Source organism: Oncorhynchus mykiss, chromosome 13, assembly GCF_057628025.1.
Source record: "Oncorhynchus mykiss isolate SJ-2025 chromosome 13, ASM5762802v1, whole genome shotgun sequence".
NCBI lineage: Eukaryota > Metazoa > Chordata > Actinopteri > Salmoniformes > Salmonidae > Oncorhynchus > Oncorhynchus mykiss.
In genome coordinates, this window is record NC_143034.1 from 14,677,154 (window position 1) to 14,696,298 (window position 19,145).

General features: G+C 43.7%; 2 protein-coding genes and 1 long non-coding RNA gene across 3 annotated transcripts; all 3 read left to right on the forward strand.

The window, feature by feature from the left end:
- The first annotated feature begins 24 nt into the window (after positions 1-24).
- LOC110514183 (uncharacterized) lies at positions 25-14,073 on the forward strand. Its single transcript, XM_036948087.2, has 4 exons — positions 25-227; positions 883-1,583; positions 4,106-5,142; positions 13,830-14,073. Exons 2-4 carry the CDS (start codon positions 1,281-1,283, stop codon positions 13,831-13,833), a joined length of 1,344 nt encoding a protein of 447 aa, XP_036803982.2. The 5' UTR covers positions 25-227; positions 883-1,280; the 3' UTR covers positions 13,834-14,073.
- LOC149978719 (uncharacterized) lies at positions 7,857-9,918 on the forward strand. The gene is made up of 2 exons (XR_016485680.1): positions 7,857-8,256; positions 8,917-9,918. It is a non-coding gene; the product is annotated as an uncharacterized LOC149978719 (long non-coding RNA).
- LOC110485479 (uncharacterized) lies at positions 14,067-15,819 on the forward strand. The gene is made up of 2 exons (XM_090195343.1): positions 14,067-14,424; positions 14,582-15,819. The coding sequence occupies exon 2, from the start codon at positions 14,592-14,594 to the stop codon at positions 14,958-14,960; it is 369 nt and encodes a 122-aa protein (XP_090051469.1). The 5' UTR covers positions 14,067-14,424; positions 14,582-14,591; the 3' UTR covers positions 14,961-15,819.
- The last annotated feature ends 3,326 nt before the right edge of the window (positions 15,820-19,145 follow it).

The window sequence follows — 19,145 nt, forward strand, 5'->3', positions numbered from 1 at the left end:
CCGCTAGGTGGCAGCATTGAGAATGTGGACGTCGAACAAAATCACCAGAACCAGTCACTACTTCCTTTGCGCTGTGGATTCATGTGCGTTATTGTTTATCTTTGAATGCAACTGTGTTTATTGCAAACTGGGATTGCAATTATTTCCTGATATAACTGTACTGGCTTCTCAGTAAACCGACTCTGAACACCCATGCCCGCCTCAGATTGTTGCCTTCGTCTCTGCAGGTAGGCTATTTGATGTCTCTTGCAGTAGTAACTAGCTAGCTGATGTTTAGCTAGCTCTGGTCCAGTTGATGTTTAGCTAGCTCTGGTCCAGTGCGTGTAACTCTATTTAGGAGCAACTCGTTGTCTTTGCGCGATTAGACCAGAGCAAGCTGACCAAACGTCATAAATCAGCCAATCAACTGAATAACTACAGTAGCTATAGCTTTCCACAATGCAAGCTATCAAATAAACTTCGCTTTAAGTATCTGTCAATATGTAATCAATGCATTATTCATCCGGAAGTAACTAAGGTACTGCTTCGTTTTGCACCAACATAATACATTTGGTAGACTTTTTTTTAATCTTTAAAAGAGACCTCTCTTGCAGCAAAATGTAGTGTTGAATTTCACAATGAAGATCCATTTATCCTATAATGATTTCATAGATTTTTAGGTTAATGATGTGAAAGGTTTAAAAACCAGTCAGGTGGTCTTTCTCACCAATAATAGTTTGTTTAATATATCTACTTTGGAGAGATAATAATATTGGATTCCTTATTCTTAGTTAATTTGATTGAGTCTAATTTATGTTCTTAAATCTTACGATGTAGGCTTAATTTTCTCAATTCTAGTATTCTTATTTACTTTCTCTCCATTGAATCCATTATTTCTTACAGATGATGACCAGCTCTGTCTTTAAAGGAGAAGACAAGACATCCCCCACATGGTTCCATCCTAGAGCTACAAGACCCTAGAATGATGACCAGCTATGTCTTTAAAGGAGAGGACAAGACATCCCCCACAGGGTTCCATCCTAGAGCTACAAGACCCTGAGACATTAGTTTAACAGAACACGTTTCTCTGCCCAGATTGAGACACGGGGTAATGTTCCCCTATGTTATTTCATCAACCATTGCTATAACATGATGTGGTTAGTTGAAACTTAAAATACATATCCAGGTGTTGTGAGATCAGGTCAGGCGTCAGCAACTTCTGAGCAGAGGAACGCTTCTTACATCAACTCAAAATAGAGGGAGGAGATTCACTGCATAGCGTTAACCTGAATCATCTCAAAATGGCTGCTATCGTGAGACTCCACAGACTAACGAAGGATCAACTGTCTCTCGCTGCTCAGAAGAACAATAACAAACCAGGCAGAAAACCAACGAAGAAGAAAAACTCCACCACCACCACCACCACCAGAGGAAGGAAACAATCCACAGGAAAAGGAAACAACTCTGCTGACAGTGAAAGTGTTTCTAGCCAGGTATCATCGGCCCCTAAGTGGTGGGGTCGCCCCAAGGGAAGCAAAAACAAACCCAAGATAAGTCTACAACTCTCCAGCGCCATCTTGAGGCCTGACGAGGTAAAACAAGAGGTAGGTTTAAAGTTGTGGCTTTTAAATTAACATTTAATTGAGATCTTGTATAGCATTTGTATCTGTCTGTGTGAATGTTACAGCTATATGTTTACTAGATATCTGTCTGTGTGAATGTTGCAGCTATATGTTTACTATATATCTGTCTGTGTGAATGTTGCAGCTATATGTTTACTATATATCTGTCTGTGTGAATGTTGCAGCTATATGTTTACTAGATATCTGTCTGTGTGAATGTTACAGCTATATGTTTATTAGATATCTGTCTGTGTGAATGTTGCAGCTATATGTTTACTAGATATCTGTCTGTGTGAATGTTGCAGCTATATGTTTACTAGATATCTGTCTGTGTGAATGTTGCAGCTATATGTTTACTAGATATCTGTCTGTGTGAATGTTGCAGCTATATGTTTACTAGATATCTGTCTGTGTGAATGTTGCAGCTATATGTTTACTAGATATCTGTCTGTGTGAATGTTGCAGCTATATGTTTACTAGATATCTGACTGTGTGAATGTTGCAGCTATATGTTTACTAGATATCTGTCTGTGTGAATGTTGCAGCTATATGTTTACTAGATATCTGTCTGTGTGAATGTTGCAGCTATATGTTTACTAGATATCTGTCTGTGTGAATGTTGCAGCTATATGTTTATTAGATATCTGTCTGTGTGAATGTTGCAGCTATATGTTTACTAGATATCTGTCTGTGTGAATGTTGCAGCTATATGTTTACTAGATATGTCTGTGTGAATGTTACAGCTATATGTTTATTAGATATCTGTCTGTGTGAATGTTGCAGCTATATGTTTACTAGATATGTCTGTGTGAATGTTGCAGCTATATGTTTACTAGATATCTGTCTGTGTGAATGTTACAGCTATATGTTTACTTGATATCTGTCTGTGTGAATGTTACAGATCTACACTACCGGTCAAACTGTTTAGAACACCTACTCATTCAAGGTTTTTCTTTATTTTTACTATTTTCTACATTGTAGGAGAATAGTGAAGACATCAAAACTATTAAATAAACATATGGAATCATGTAGTAACCACAAAGCAAAATATATTTGAGATTCTTCAAGTAGCCACCCGTTGCCTTGATGACAGCTTTGCACACGCTTGGCATTCTCTCAACCAGCTTCATGAGGTAGTCACCTGGAGTGCATTTCAATTAGCAGGTGTACCTTGTTAAAAGTTACATTTGTGGAATTTCGTTCCTCAATGCTTTTAAGCCAAAGGGTGGTATACAGAAGATAGCCCTATTTGGTAAAAGACCAAGTTCATATTATGGCAAGAACAGCTCAAATAAGCAAAGGGAAACAACAGTCCATTACTTTAAGACATGAAGGTCAGTCAATGTGGAAATTTTCAAGAACTTTGAATGTTTCTTCAAGTGCAGTCGCAAAAACCTGAGTTACATCTGCTGCAGAGGATAAGTTCATAAGAGTTACCAGCCTCAAATTGCAGCCCAAATAAATGCTTCGAAGTTCAAGTAACAGTCACATCTCAACATCAACTGTTAAGAGGAGACTGTGTGAATCAGGTCTTCATGGTCGAATTGCTGCAAAGAAACCACTACTAAAGGACACCAACAAGAAGAAGAGACTTGCTTGGACCAAGAAACACGAGCAATGGACATGATATCGGTGGAAATGTGTCCTTTGGTCTGGAGTCCAAATTGGAGATTTTTGGTTCCAACCGCTGTGTCTTTGTGAGATGCGGTGTGGGTGAACATGTGTATTTCCCACCGTAAAGCCTGGAGGAGGAGGTATTATGGTGTGGGGGTGCTTCGCTGGTGACACTGTCTGTGATTTATGTAGAATTCAAGGCACACTTACTAAACCAACGTGGCTACCACAGCATTCTGCAGTGATACGCCTTTACATCTGGTTTGCGCTTAGTGGGACTATCATTTGTTTTTCAACAGGACAATGACCCAACACACCTCCAGGCTGTGTAAGGGCTATTTTACCAAGAAGGAGAGTGATGGAGTGCTGCCTCAGATGACCTGGCCTCCACAATCCCCCGACCTCAACCAAATTGAGATGGTTTGGGATGAGTCGGACCGCATAGTGAAGGAAAAGCAGCCAACAAGTGCCCAGCATATGTGGGAACTCCTTCTAGACTGTTGGAAAGGCATTCCAGGTGAAGCTGGTTGAGAGAATGGCAATAGTGTGCAAAGCTGTCAAGGCAAAGAGTGGCTATTTGAAAAATCTCAAATATTTTGATTTGTTTAATACTTTTTTGGTTACTACATGATTCCATATGTGTTATTTCATAGTTTTGATGTCTTCACTATTATTCTACAATGTAGAAAATTGTAAAAAAATAAAGAAAACCCCTTGAAGTAGGTGTTCTAAAAATGTTGACTGGTAGTGTATGTTTAATATATATATATATATATATATGTCTATGTCTGTGTGAATGTTGCAGGTATATCTTTCACTAGATATCTTTATGTATCATACCACCACTGAAGTTTCCTCTGGGAAAATAAAGCTATTCTGTTCTAAACCAGGTGAAACAAGAGATGGACGAGCTGCCTATCGGGACAAGAAGTGATGAACACTGGTTGAAGTCTGTGAAGACAGAGAGCTACGACCCAGAGATGGGTAACACCAGGGGACCTACAGAGAGCGACCCCAGGACAGATGCACATCAGCTGGGTATCAAGACGGAGGACGCCCCCCTGTACCACCAGGATGGAGGGAGGCGGCTGCGGTCGGCTACCGTTCAGCTGTTCAATCTGGCTGCGTTGCGGTCTGAGTCGGAATGGTGGCCTCGCAACCAGAAGGTCCGCCGGTTCCCGTGTCCAGACTGCGGACAGAAGTTCTTCTCCAAAACCACGCTGGGGTTACACTCCCGGATCCACACCCAGTACCGGCCGTACTCCTGTGAGGTGTGCCATAAAACCTTCTCCCGGAAAGGCGGTCTGGTCGAGCACCGACCAATCCATGAGGTGGAGCGCCCCTTCGCCTGCCTCCAATGTGGCAGGACCTTCACGTTCAAATCCAACCTGACCCGCCACATGCGTTTCCACAGCGACGCACGACCCTACGTCTGCCCCCAGTGCGGCAAAGGCTTCAAAATCTCCGCCCAACTCAAGAGCCACATGATTTCCCACAGCGGGTATAAACCGTACGTGTGCCCGGAGTGTGGCCAGAGTTTTGTCCGTTACATTAGTCTGAAGTATCACCGGCTGAGCCACACCGGCGAGCGCCCGCTGTCCTGCCCAGAATGTCCCATGACCTTTGCCCGGCCGCACACCCTAATGGTCCACCGGCGACAGCACACCGGGGAGACGCCCTTCTCTTGCCAGGACTGTGGGAAGAGGTTCAAACAGGGGTGCCAACTGAAAGACCACGTCAGAAGGAAACACACAGGGGAGAAACCGTACGAATGCTCCGAGTGTGACAAGTGCTTCGTCACTTCGGCGTCCCGTAAAGTGCACATGGTTGTCCACACAGGAGAGAAGCCGTACAAATGCACAGAGTGCTGTAGGAGCTACAGTCAGAGTGGGGGCCTGAAGAGGCACAGGTGTGAGCAGCAAACCAGGTGAGAGGAACCTTGGGGTTACGCCCCAAATGGCACCCTATTCTCTAACTAGTGCACTAAGGACCATAGGGCTCTGGTCAAAAGTAGTGCACTAAAATAGGGACTAGGGTGCCATTTGGGACGTAGACCCAGTGTTCTGAGTGTAGGAACTGGAGAGAACTTGAGTGTTCCATGGACTGTTCTATCAGTTATTGAACCCCCAATGGGCTGTTCCATTGACTGTTCTATCAGTTATTGAACCCCCAATGGGCTGTTCCATTGACTGTTCTATCAGTTATTGAACCCCCAATGGGCTGTTCCATTGACTGTTCTATCAGTTATTGAACCCCCAATGGGCTGTTCCATTGACTGTTCTATCAGTTATTGAACCCCCAATGGGCTGTTCCATTGACTGTTCTATCAGTTATTGAACCCCCAATGGGCTGTTCCATTGACTGTTCTATCAGTTATTAAACCCCCAATGGGCTGTTCCATTGACTGTTCTATCAGTTATTAAACCCCCAATGGGCTGTTCCATTGACTGTTCTATCAGTTATTAAACCCCCAATGGGCTGTTCCATTGACTGTTCTATCAGTTATTAAACCCTCAATGGGCTGTTCCATTGACTGTTCTATCAGTTATTGAACCCCCAATGGGCTGTTCCATTGACTGTTCTATCAGTTATTGAACCCCCAATGGGCTGTTCCATTGACTGTTCTATCAGTTATTGAACCCCCAATGGGCTGTTCCATTGACTGTTCTATCAGTTATTAAACCCTCAATGGGCTGTTCCATTGACTGTTCTATCAGTTATTGAACCCCCAATGGGCTGTTCCATTGACTGTTCTATCAGTTATTAAACCCTCAATGGGCTGTTCCATTGACTGTTCTATCAGTTATTGAACCCTCAATGGGCTGTTCCATTGACTGTTCTATCAGTTATTGAACCCTCAATGGGCTGTTCCATTGACTGTTCTATCAGTTATTGAACCCTCAATGGGCTGTTCTATCAGTTATTGAACCCTCAATGGGCTGTTCCATTGACTGTTCTATCAGTTATTAAACCCCCAATGGGCTGTTCCATTGACTGTTCTTTCGGTTATTGAACCCTCAATGGGCTGTTCTATCAGTTATTAAACCCCCAATGGGCTGACCAGTTTTCCCTGTGATGCAGTCCCACTCTTACCTGATGTGTGATGTGAACGTTGCGGGACGGGTTCCCCAGACGCAGATTAAGCCAAGTCCTGGAACTAAAAGCAGGAGAATCTCCAGTGTAATAGGTTTTTATCCTAGCGCTAGGCTTCATCTGTGGAAACCGGCCCTCCATGTTGTTAAACAGTCTTTGTATTGAAACTTCAAATCACATTTTATTTGTCACATACACATGTTTAGCAGATGTTAATGGTCACATACACATGGTTAGCAGATGTTATTGGTCACATACACATGGTTAGCAGATGTTAATGGTCACATACACATGGTTAGCAGATATTATTGGTCACATACACATGGTTAGCAGATGTTATTGGTCGCATACACATGGTTAGCAGATGTTAATGGTCGCATACACATGGTTAGCAGATGTTAATGGTCACATACACATGGTTAGCAGATGTTAATGGTCGCATACACATGGTTAGCAGATGTTAATGGTCGCATACACATGGTTAGCAGATGTTAATGGTCGCATACACATGGTTAGCAGATGTTAATGGTCACATACACATGGTTAGCAGATGTTATTGGTCACATACACATGGTTAGCAGATGTTATTGGTAACATACACATGGTTAGCAGATGTTATTGGTCACATACATGGTTAGCAGATGTTAATGGTCACATACACATGGTTAGCAGATGTTAATGGTCACATACACATGGTTAGCAGATGTTAATGGTCACATACACATGGTTAGCAGATGTTAATGGTCACATACACATGGTTAGCAGATGTTAATGGTCACATACACATGGTTAGCAGATGTTAATGGTCACATACACATGGTTAGCAGATGTTATTGGTCACATACACATGGTTAGCAGATGTTAATGGTCACAAACACATGGTTAGCAGATGTTAATGGTCACATACACATGGTTAGCAGATGTTAATGGTCACATACACATGGTTAGCAGATGTTAATGGTCACATACACATGGTTAGCAGATGTTATTGGTCACATACACATGGTTAGCAGATGTTATTGGTCACATACATGGTTAGCAGATGTTAATGGTCACATACACATGGTTAGCAGATGTTAATGGTCACATACACATGGTTAGCAGATGTTAATGGTCACATACACATGGTTAGCAGATGTTATTGGTCACATACACATGGTTAGCAGATGTTATTGGTCACATACACATGGTTAGCAGATGTTAATGGTCACATACACATGGTTAGCAGATGTTAATGGTCACATACACATGGTTAGCAGATGTTAATGGTCACATACACATGGTTAGCAGATGTTATTGGTCACATACACATGGTTAGCAGATGTTATTGGTCACATACATGGTTAGCAGATGTTAATGGTCACATACACATGGTTAGCAGATGTCAATGCGAGTGTAGCGAAATGCTTTGTATAAAAAAAACATGCATATACTATTAATGGCATGGTTGAGACTGAAATCCTTTTGTTGGAGACGATTCTTACACCTCTACACCTGCATTGCTTGTTGTTTGCTGATGTAAGAAGGGCTTTATAAATACATTTGATTTGATGATTATCAGGATGTATAGAACAGGTTGTACCATGATGATGGGTGGAACGGAGTAAATGGAATGGATTCTAACACATGGAAACCATGGAAACCGTGTGTGATGATTATCAGGATGTATAGAACAGGTTGTACCATGATGATGGGTGGAACGGAGTAAATGGAATGGATTCTAACACATGGAAACCGTGTGTTTGATGCCGTTCCACCTGTTCCGCTCCAGCCATTACCACAAGCCCGTCCTCCCCAATTAAGGTGCCACCAACCTCCTGTGGTGCCATGCTTATGTCATTTATGCCCAACTGATTTAATAGAACGGATCAATAAACGTGTTGGTGAGTGATAAGGGCTAGTCAGAAAGAGGAGACTGTAAAATGGCTGGTTTAAACAACACTGACAGGTTCAGGGCTGGTTTAAACAACACTGACAGGTTCAGGGCTGGTTTAAACAACACTGACAGGTTCAGGGCTGGTTTAAACAACACTGACAGGTTCAGGGCTGGTTTAAACAACACTGACAGGTTCAGGGCTGGTTTAAACAACACTGACAGGTTCAGGGCTGGTTTAAACAACACTGACAGGTTCAGGGCTGGTTTAAACAACACTGACAGGTTCAGGGCTTGTTTAAACAACACTGACAGGTTCAGGGCTGGTTTAAACAACACTGACAGGTTCAGGGCTGGTTTAAACAACACTGACAGGTTCAGGCCTGGTTTAAACAACACTGACAGGTTCAGGGCTGGTTTAAACAACACTGACAGGTTCAGGGCTGGTTTAAACAACACTGACAGGTTCAGGGCTGGTTTAAACAACACTGACAGGTTCAGGGTTGGTTTAAACAACACTGACAGGTTCAGGGCTGGTTTAAACAACACTGACAGGTTCAGGGCTGGTTTAAACAACACTGACAGGTTCAGGGCTGGTTTAAACAACACTGACAGGTTCAGGGCTGGTTTAAACAACACTGACAGGTTCAGGGCTGGTTTAAACAACACTGACAGGTTCAGGGCTGGTTTAAACAACACTGACAGGTTCAGGGCTGGTTTAAACAACACTGACAGGTTCAGGGACGCTCTTTAAGGAATGATGGAGGAGATTACAATGTAACTGAAGAATCACACTGCTTAAAAGGTGAGATCCCTTTTGGCTACTAAACCAGAGCCATGTCTTACGTATCCAGCAGGTTAGTGTGATTAACAGGGTTGGCAGTAGGGAGGATCTATGTGACATTTTGCTTTGACCTTTGACCTTGTAGCCTGACGGGGCAGTTGAAGGGCACTACGGAACACGCCAGCACTGCATGAACTTTGAACTTGAGAGTTGACTAAAAGTAGATGTATGAATCTGCTGTGTTCTGAGCAAACTAAAATGGACTACGAATGAATATATATATTTTTTACTTATACTGATTAAGGAGGTATATTAAAGACTTAAAAACAATATGAAATATAACAGGAATCCATTTCAAATTGCTGTAATATTGCTTGCTATAAGTTACATTGGGACAAGATGTCCCATAACATCTGTTCAGTCATTTGGTGACATGTTTTTCTTGAAGTCGACTTTTGTTTTTTTTATTAACTCTCTCAGTAGACGACGTATCAAAGTAAACCACACCTGTTTCACTGATGAGGTCATTCCATGGCACTTCCTGTTACCCCGTTGATAATGGCTGACCTTGGCTTCGACCTCAGCCCTTCAGACTGTCTCGGAGAGATATACAAACATTTACAAATTCACACAACTACACACTTGTACAAGTGTGAAATAGGACAAATAGAGGCACCTGCGTACCATACTGTCGAGGTAAATGTTATTAAATATTTGCTTATGTCAGGAGGGAAGGAATTACCGGGAAAATAAAAACGTTTTGATGATGAACAAAAGGCAGTAATGCTGTAACTCCTGGGCTGTCAGGAGGAGTCATAGTTGATACCAGAATTTAGTCAAATATTCTGACTTAAAAATAAAATAAATGCTTTGAATCAATATATATAGTAGTGTTAGATTGTATTTCTGATGTTTTGATTTCACCTCTGTCACAATAAAGAAGACTACCACAGTATGGCTGAGGTAATTAGAGGAGACTACCACAGTATGGCTGAGGTAATTAGAGGAGACTACCACAGTATGGCTGAGGTAATTAGAGGAGACTACCACAGTATGGCTGAGGTAATTAGAGGAGACTACCACAGTATGGCTGAGGTAATTAGAGGAGACTACCACAGTATGGCTGAGGTAATTAGAGGAGACTACCACAGTATGGCTGAGGTAATTAGAGGAGACTACCACAGTATGGCTGAGGTAATTAGAGGAGACTACCACAGTATGGCTGAGGTAATTAGAGGAGACTACCACAGTATGGCTGAGGTAATTAGAGGAGACTACCACAGTATGGCTGAGGTAATTAGAGGAGACTACCACAGTATGGCAGAGGTAATTAAAGAAGACTACCACAGTATGGCTGAGGTAATTAAAGGAGACTACCACAGTATGGCTGAGGCAATTAGAGGAGACCACCACAGTATGGCTGAGGTAATTAAAGGAGACTACCACAGTATGGCTGAGGTAATTAGAGGAGAACAGACCGACTCAGGTAAGAAGCCCCTCAGAATGAGCTTTTCATTGAGTTTTTGGTGTCTCGACTTTTCCTGGTTTCAGGTTCATTAATATCATCACTTATAGGACTCGTTTAGATTGTCTGTGATTTTCTCTGGGCAGAAAGCCCCTGGCCTTGTCGTCAAGAGTATCAGTAGCTCAGAGTCTTACTGACACTCATTTAGATTGTCTGTGATTTTCTCTGGGCAGAAAGCCCCTGGCCTTGTCGTCTAGAGTATCAGTAGCTCAGAGTCTTACTGACACTCATTTTTACTGTGTTTTACATTTGATTCATGCATTTCACTCTGTTGTTCATGCAGATAAATTATGATTTAAACTCATGTGAAATCAACCAAATATTTCACCCTGTCATTGAATTTAGGTTGAAAGTTGGGTGGAAAAAAACACAATACCCCTTTAAGTTGATGACTATTGGCGAATCCAGTTAGTTTTCCACGTTGATTCAACTTCATCACATTGAATATTTTTGGTTTAAATGACGTTGATTCAACCATTTTTTTCCCCCAGTGGGACAGTAAGATGTGAGCTTAGAATAGTTCTGCTGGGTATGACTGTAGGAAGAAAGAGTGCAACAGGAAACACCAAACTGGGGAGAATTGTCTTCACAGTAGAGGCTTCCTCTGTGTCTGTGACCACAGTGTTAGTCAGAATATAGAGTTCTGGACAGGACCAACATCATTGTCATGGAAACCCCAGGAGTAATCAGTGAAATGCCTGGATCTCTCTCGTCCTCGTGTTCTACTGCTGGGGGGGGGTTCACTGACGAGGAGAAGGAACACTGTGAAGTCAATCCAGGAGAGTTTTGGATCACAAAGTTCACGAGTGCTGTTAAAGACCTGTTGAAGGGTAAACCTATAATGGCCTTTCTGAAGAGCAGTCCAGACCTTCAGGTGCTCAATGCTAACTGGTGGTGGATCCAATGTCTTCAACATTGAAGTCAAAGGCAACATTGGAGAAGTTAAATGACTGCATGACAATATTTATACATTATCATACCAGAACTGGGGATACTACTACATGGAAGAGGCAGAAAGATCAGAGCTGAAGAGCCATGGAGGAGAGAAGAGGCAGAAAGATCAGAGCTGAAGAGCAACGGAGGAGAGAAGAGGCAGAGAGATCAGAGCTGAAGAGCAACGGAGGAGAGAAGAGGCAGAAAGATCAGAGCTGAAGAGCAACGGAGGAGAGAAGAGGCAGAAAGATCAGAGCTGAAGAGCAACGGAGGAGAGAAGAGGCAGAAAGATCAGAGCTGAAGAGCAACGGAGGAGAGAAGAGGCAGAAAGATCAGAGCTGAAGAGCAACGGAGGAGAGAAGAGGCAGAAAGATCAGAGCTGAAGAGCAACGGAGGAGAGAAGAGGCTGAGAGATCAGAGCTGAAGAGCAACGGAGGAGAGAAGAGGCTGAGAGATCAGAGCTGAAGAACAACGGAGGAGAGAAGAGGTAGAAAGATCAGAGCTGAAGAGCAACGGAGGTAAGAAGAGGCAGAAAGATCAGAGCTGAAGAGCAACAGAGGAGAGAAGAGGCTGAGAGATCAGAGCTGAAGAGCAACGGAGGAGAGAAGAGACAGAAAGATCAGAGCTGAAGAGCAACGGAGGAGAGAAGAGGCTGAGAGATCAGAGCTGAAGAGCAACAGGAGAGAAGAGGCTGAGAGATCAGAGCTGAAGAGCAACGGAGGAGAGAATAGGCAGAAAGATCAGAGCTGAAGAGCAACGGAGGAGAGAAGAGGCAGAAAGATCAGAGCTGAAGAGCAACAGAGGAGAGAAGAGGCAGAGAGATCAGAGGAGAGAAGAGGCTGAGAGATCAGAGGAGAGAAGAGGCTGAGAGATCAGAGCTGAAGAGCAACGGAGGAGAGAAGAGGCTGAGAGATCATAGCTGAAGAGCAACAGAGGAGAGAAGAGGCTGAGAGATCAGAGCTGAAGAGCAACGGAGGAGAGAAGAGGCAGAGAGAGGTGAAGGTGAAGAGCAAAGAAAGACAATATTTTACAACATACATTTTCTGCCTTACAGGAGGCAAAACAAATTCGGACATAAAAGATCTAGCACAACTAGCTACATTAAGTTGTCTCTTCAAACAGTAGCTACGTGTATTACTATGTGGTTATGGTTTTAGGTGCAGATAATTCATTTGCAGACAGTATATCCACAGATGAAAAGAGAAAATCCTTAAGAATTGGGTCTATAAGAATATCTCTAATAGAGCATTATGTAGTATGGAAATGGGACGAAATGTCTTCATCCGCTCCGCTAGGTGGCAGCACTGAGAATGTGGAGGTCTTGGAACAAAATCAGCAACAGTAGTCACTACTTCCCATGCGCTGTGGATACATGTGGTATTATTTATCTTGGAATACAACAGTGTTTCTTGCAAACGGGGATTGCAATTATTTATCTGAAATGAAATGTACAGGCTTCTCAGTAAACCGACTCGTACCAGCCATGACCACTGCAGATTGCTGCCTCCGTCGACGAGCTAGCTACTGAATATTTATTTATTTTGCTAGCTACTGAATAACTACAGTAGCTTTCGCTTTCCACAATGCAGGCTATCAAATACACTTAGCTGCAAATATCCAACGGGGGAGTTGATTATCACTATATAATCAATGCGGTATTTATCCAAAAGTAACTAGATACGGATTCGTTTTGCACCAACAGAATGCATTTGGTGGACTTTTATTCTTTAAAAAAGAGACTTTTACATCAACATGTAATTAGTGTTGTATTTAACCATGAAGTCCTATTTAACCTAGTTATCTTGTGGATTTTTAGTTTAGGGATGTTAAAAGTAATAAAAAAAAAAAAAAACTGTATTAGATACCAATAATAGTTTATTTACAGATGCAATATGTAACTTTTGGGGATCCGGACCAATTTCACATAGAAATGTAAGTTATAGATCTGTCACTCATTGAAAGCAAGTCTCAGAAGCGGTAGATCTGTTCTGTGTGTACTCTTTCTATGCTCCCGTCCTTAAGATTTGTTTTATGCATCTGTTGCCTTCAGTTTTGTACACCAGCTTCAAACAGCTGAAAATACTATATTGGTTATGGAAAAGATACTACACAGCGGTTTAGATGGTACAATGATTCTCTACACTACACATGCTGGTTTTGTCAAACTGAAAGTAGGTGAACTATTCTAATTTTATCAACCAGGAAATGGCGGAGGGATTTCTGCATAGGGCATCTTTACTATATTAATATATCTACTTTGGAGAGATGATACTATTCGTTTCCATTATTCTTATTCTGGTCAATTCTAAAAAATAAAATAAAAATCGGGTTGATATGCTTATTTTCTTACCTTGTAGGCTTAATTTTCTCAATTCTTATTGACTTTCTCTCCATTGTTTCTTACAGATGATGACCAGCTCTGTCTTTAAAGGAGAGGACAAGACATCCCCCCACAGGGTTCCACCTTAGAGCTACAGGTCCCTAGAATGATGACCAGCTCAGTTTTTAAAGGAGAGGACAAGACATTCCCCACAGGGTTCAATCCTAGAGCTACAGGTCCCTAGAATGATGACCAGCTCTGTCTTTAAAGGAGAGGACAAGACATTCCCCACATGGTTCCATCCTAGAGCTACAAGACCCTAGAATGATGGGACCCTAGAATGAAACTCACCTTACATCAACTCAAAATGTCTGCTGTCGTTTCTTTACCTATCGTGAGACTCCACAGACTAACGAAGGATCAACTGTCTCTCGCTGCTCAGAAGAACAATAACAAACCAGTCAGAAAACCAACGAAGAAGAAAACACCACCACCACCACCACCAGAGGAAGGAAACAATCCACAGGAAAAGGAAACAACTCTGCTGACAGTGAAAGTGTTTCTAGCCAGGTATCATCGGCCCCTAAGTGGTGGGGTCACCCCAAGGGAAGCAAAAACAAACCCAAGATAAGTCTACAACTCTCCAGCGCCATCTTGAGGCCTGACGAGGTAAAACAAGAGGTAGGTTTAAAGTTGTGGCTTTTAAATTAACATTTAATTGAGATCTTGTATCGCATTTGTATCTGTCTGTGTGAATGTTACAGTATATGTTTACTAGATATCTTGACTGGTTGTAAGTTTACTCAGAGAAAAATAAAGGTATTCTAATTTAAACCAGGTGAAACGAGATGGATGAGCTGCCTATCCGGACAAAAATTGAACACTGGTTGAACTCTGTGAAGCCAGAGAGCTACGACCCAGAGATGGGTAACACCAAGGGACCTCCTACAGAGAGCGACCCCAAGACAGATGCACATCACCTGGGTATCAAGGCAGAGGATGCCCCCCTGTACTTCCAAGATGGAAGGAGACGCCTGCGGTCGGCTAACAGCCAGCCGTTCAATCTGACTGCATTCCGGTCCGACCCAGAATGGCGGCCTCGCAACCAGAAGGTCTGCCGGTTTCCGTGCCCAGATTGTGGACGGAAGTTCTTCTCCAAAACCACGCTGGAGTTCCACTCCCGGATCCACACCCAGTACCGGCCGTACTCCTGCTAGGTGTGCCGCAAGACGTTCTCCTGGAAAGCCACCTTGGACGACCAATTCACGATGCAGAACGTCCTTTCGCCTGCCCCCAGTGCGGCAGGACCTTCACGTTCAAATCCAACCTGACCCGCCACATGCGGTTCCACAGTGATGCGCGGCCCTACGTCTGCCTCCAGTGCGGCCAAGGCTTCAAGATCTCTGCCCACCTGAAGCGCCACATGACGGCCCACAGTGGGTGTAAACTGTACGTGTGGCCAGAGTTACATGAGTCTGAAGTATCACCGGCTGAGCCACACCGGCGAGCGCCCGCTGTCCTGTCCAGAGTGTCCCATGACCTTTGCCCGACCTTTGCCCGGCCCCGGCCCTTATGGTCCACTGGCTGAAACACACCGGGGAGACGCCGTTCTCTTGCCAGGACTGTGGGAACCAGTTCAAACAGCGGTGCAAGCTAAAAGACCACGTCAGAAGGAAACACACAGGGGAGAAACCTTACAAATGCTCCGATTGTGACAAGTGCTTTGTCACTTCGGGGGCCCGTAATGCACACATGGTTGCCCACACCGGAGAGAAGCCATACAAATGCATGGAGTGTGGTAAGAGCTACAGTCAGAGTGGGAATCTAACGCAGCACATGAGGAGACACACAGGGGAGAAACCATACAAATGCTCCGAGTGAGACAAGTGCTTTGTCAATTCTACTTCCCGTAAAGTGCACATGGTTGTCCACACAGGGGAGAAGCCGTACAAATGCACGCAGTGCGGTAAGAGCTACAGTCAAACTGGCTCCCTGAAGAGGCACAGGTGTAAGAAGAAACCCAGGTGAGAGGAACCTCCGGGGTACATCCCAAATGCCACCCTATTCCCTATAAAGCAAGAGAATCTCCATTGAAATAGGGTTTTTATCCCAGGACCAGGCCCTACTGGTACATAGAGAATCTCCATTGAAATAGGGTTTTTATCCCAGGACCAGGCCCTACTGGTACATAGAGAATCTCCATTGAAATAGGGTTTTTATCCCAGGACCAGGCCCTACTGGTACATAGAGAATCTCCATTGAAATAGGGTTTTTATCCCAGGACCAGGCCCTACTGGTACATAGAGAATCTCCATTGAAATAGGGTTTTTATCCCAGGACCAGGCCCTACTGGTACATAGAGAATCTCCATTGAAATAGGGTTTTTATCCCAGGACCAGGCCCTACTGGTACATAGAGAATCTCCATTGAAATAGGGTTTTTATCCCAGGACCAGGCCCTACTGGTACATAGAGAATCTCCATTGAAATAGGGTTTTTATCCCAGGACCAGGCCCTACTGGTACATAGAGAATCTCCATTGAAATAGGGTTTTTATCCCAGGACTAGGCCCTACTGGTACATAGAGAATCTCCATTGAAATAGGGTTTTTATCCCAGGACTAGGCCCTACTGGTACATAGAGAATCTCCATTGAAATAGGGTTTTTATCCCAGGACCAGGCCCTACTGGTACATAGAGAAGCTGTATTGAAACGGCCCTGCTCAAATGGTTAACTGATGAATTGAACGGATCAATAAACTGACTTGTTTGACTGTATTGTGTGTATGTGTCTCCATAGTGGCAGCGTTGAGGCTGCTTCTGATTGGTAACACTGGGCAGGGTCAGAGTTCAGCAGGAAACACCGTCATTGGCAGAGACCTTCTGAGTGGACTTCTCTATGGTTGCCGTGACCACAGATTGTGAGAGTTGGACCAGGCCAGCTGCTACTACCGCTAGAGGGTCAACCGGACGGGCCTCCCGCCACGTCGACCACACCCCGGGCCTCCCGCCACGTCGACCACACCCCGGGCCTTCCGCCACGTCGACCACACCCCGGGCCTCCCGCCCACGTCGACCACACCCCGGGCCTCCCGCCACTTCGACCACACCCCGGGCCTCCCGCCACGTTGACCACACCCCGGGCCTCCCGCCACGTCGACCACACCCCGGGTCTTTCCGCCTCTCCAGGATCTCACACGTTCCTGCTGGTGATCAGGGGGTGAGGTTCGCAGAGGGATACCCTCATGAGGTGGATCCAGGAGAACTTTAGAGAAGTATTTAATGTACACCGTGGTGCTGTTCACTGGGGGAGACCAGCTAGAGGGGAGACCAGCTAGAGGGGAGACCAGCTGGAGGGGAGACCAGCTGGAGGGGAGACCAGCTAGAGGGGAGACCAGCTAGAGGGGAGACCAGCTAGAGGGGAGACCAGCTAGAGGGGAGACCAGCTAGAGGGGAGACCAGCTAGAGGGGAGACCAGCTAGAGGGGAGACCAGCGGAGGACCTACTGAAGGACAACAGTCAACTGCTACAACTAATCAGTACCTGCAGGGGCAGATATCATGTCTTCAACAACAAGGAGAAAGGTGACCACACTCAGGTCACAGAGCTGCTGGAGAAGAGAGAGGAGATGGAGGAGAGCAATGGTGGAAACCACTTCAATGTCAACACACCCAGTAAGGGAGAAAGAAGGGTCTGGTGGTCACCATGGTGATGTTAGTGGCAGTTGGAGCTGTGTTCAAATTGATCATTGATGACTTATGGAGCAAAATACAAGATGGTGATGTGAAAATCAATACATTATGACTACATTGAATTACAGAGCTTTGATCTAAGTTTTGGTTCGACTCATTGTTGACTTTTATTTACTCCCATTTTATGTGAGTGTGAATGATGGTCATATGTCATTAAGGAGATACAGAATTCTCAAAACATTCTGTATAATACATTGTTGTCCAACACATTTGTAACAAATCATGAAATAAATTGAGATTTTTTTAATGTAAACTAATTATTTAACAAATGAATGAAAATATCTACAGTGTACAAAACATTAAGAACACCTCTTTCCATGACAGACTAACCAGGTGAAAGCTATGATCACTCGTTAAACAGTTCAATCAGTGTAGATGAAGGGGAGGAGTCAGGTTAAAGATGAAGGGGAGGAGTCAGGTTAAAGATGAAGGGGAGGAGACAGGTTAAAAATGAAGGGGAGGAGTCAGGTTAAAGATTAAGGGGAGGAGTCAGGGTAAAGAAGGATGTTTAAGCTTTGAGACATGGGTTGTGTATGTGTGTCATTCAGAGGGTGAACGGACAAGACAACATATTTAAGTGCTTTTGAACAGGGTATGGTAGTAGGTGCCAGGCGCATCTGTTTGTGTCAAGAACTGCAACACTGCTGGGTTTTTCCACGCTCAACAGTTTCCCGTGTGTATCAAGAATGTTCCACCACCCAAAGGACATCCAGCCAACTTGACACAACAGTAGGAAGCATTGGAGTCAACATGGACCAGCGTCTCTGGAGTCCGTGCCCCAATGAATTGAGGCTGTTCTGAGGGGAAACGTGGTGGGTGGTGGGGGTTCAACTCAATATTAGGAAGGTGTTCTTGATGTTTCGTACACTCAGTTTATACTGTCTCTCTAAGGTTTATGTAGAGGTAATGATTGTAGATCGTACACGCACAGATGAACAGGGGAAACCCATAAGAATCTATCTAATTGGTATTGTACATCTATTAAATGGAACTAAATGTCTAATTCCTCCACTCCGCTAGGTGGCAGTAATGGTAATGTAGATGTCTTGACCAAGAAGAGCAGCAGAAGCAGTCACAACTTCCTTTGATCTGTCTGTTCAGGGTTGCCATGTTCGCAGTTTTGACATTTGGGTAACTTTGAAAATGATGTCACGGGTGAAAATGTATTGGTCACGGGTTGCGGGTTTTTGGGCTACTTCTAAGTTGCACTGCGGTCGCCATGGCATTTCTCTTAAAAAATAAACAGTGGCTGTTGACAAACATTCAGTTGATATACATATGAATATTTTATCCAATGATTGAAATTAAGACTGATCCTCAGTAGCCTATCCCAGCAGGTTATTGGGAAACACAAGCACTTCTTACCTCAAATCGCCAAACTATTCATGTAGAATAAATGAGTATTAATTTGAACTAAGCAATACTCTGAATTGTTCAGTTTACATTTTGCCTCGTCTACTGTAGACTATCAGAAATTAGATGTAGGCTACATCTAAGCAAATACCTGCATCTAGGCAAACCATGGCGAAGTTGAATTACAATCATAACCCCAGATTTTAGTTTGTAGCCTTTGCTTATTAAAATGACAAGGCAATCTCACAAATGGTAAATTTATAACAGTTTGTCATCTTAACATCTGGCTTCATACGAAC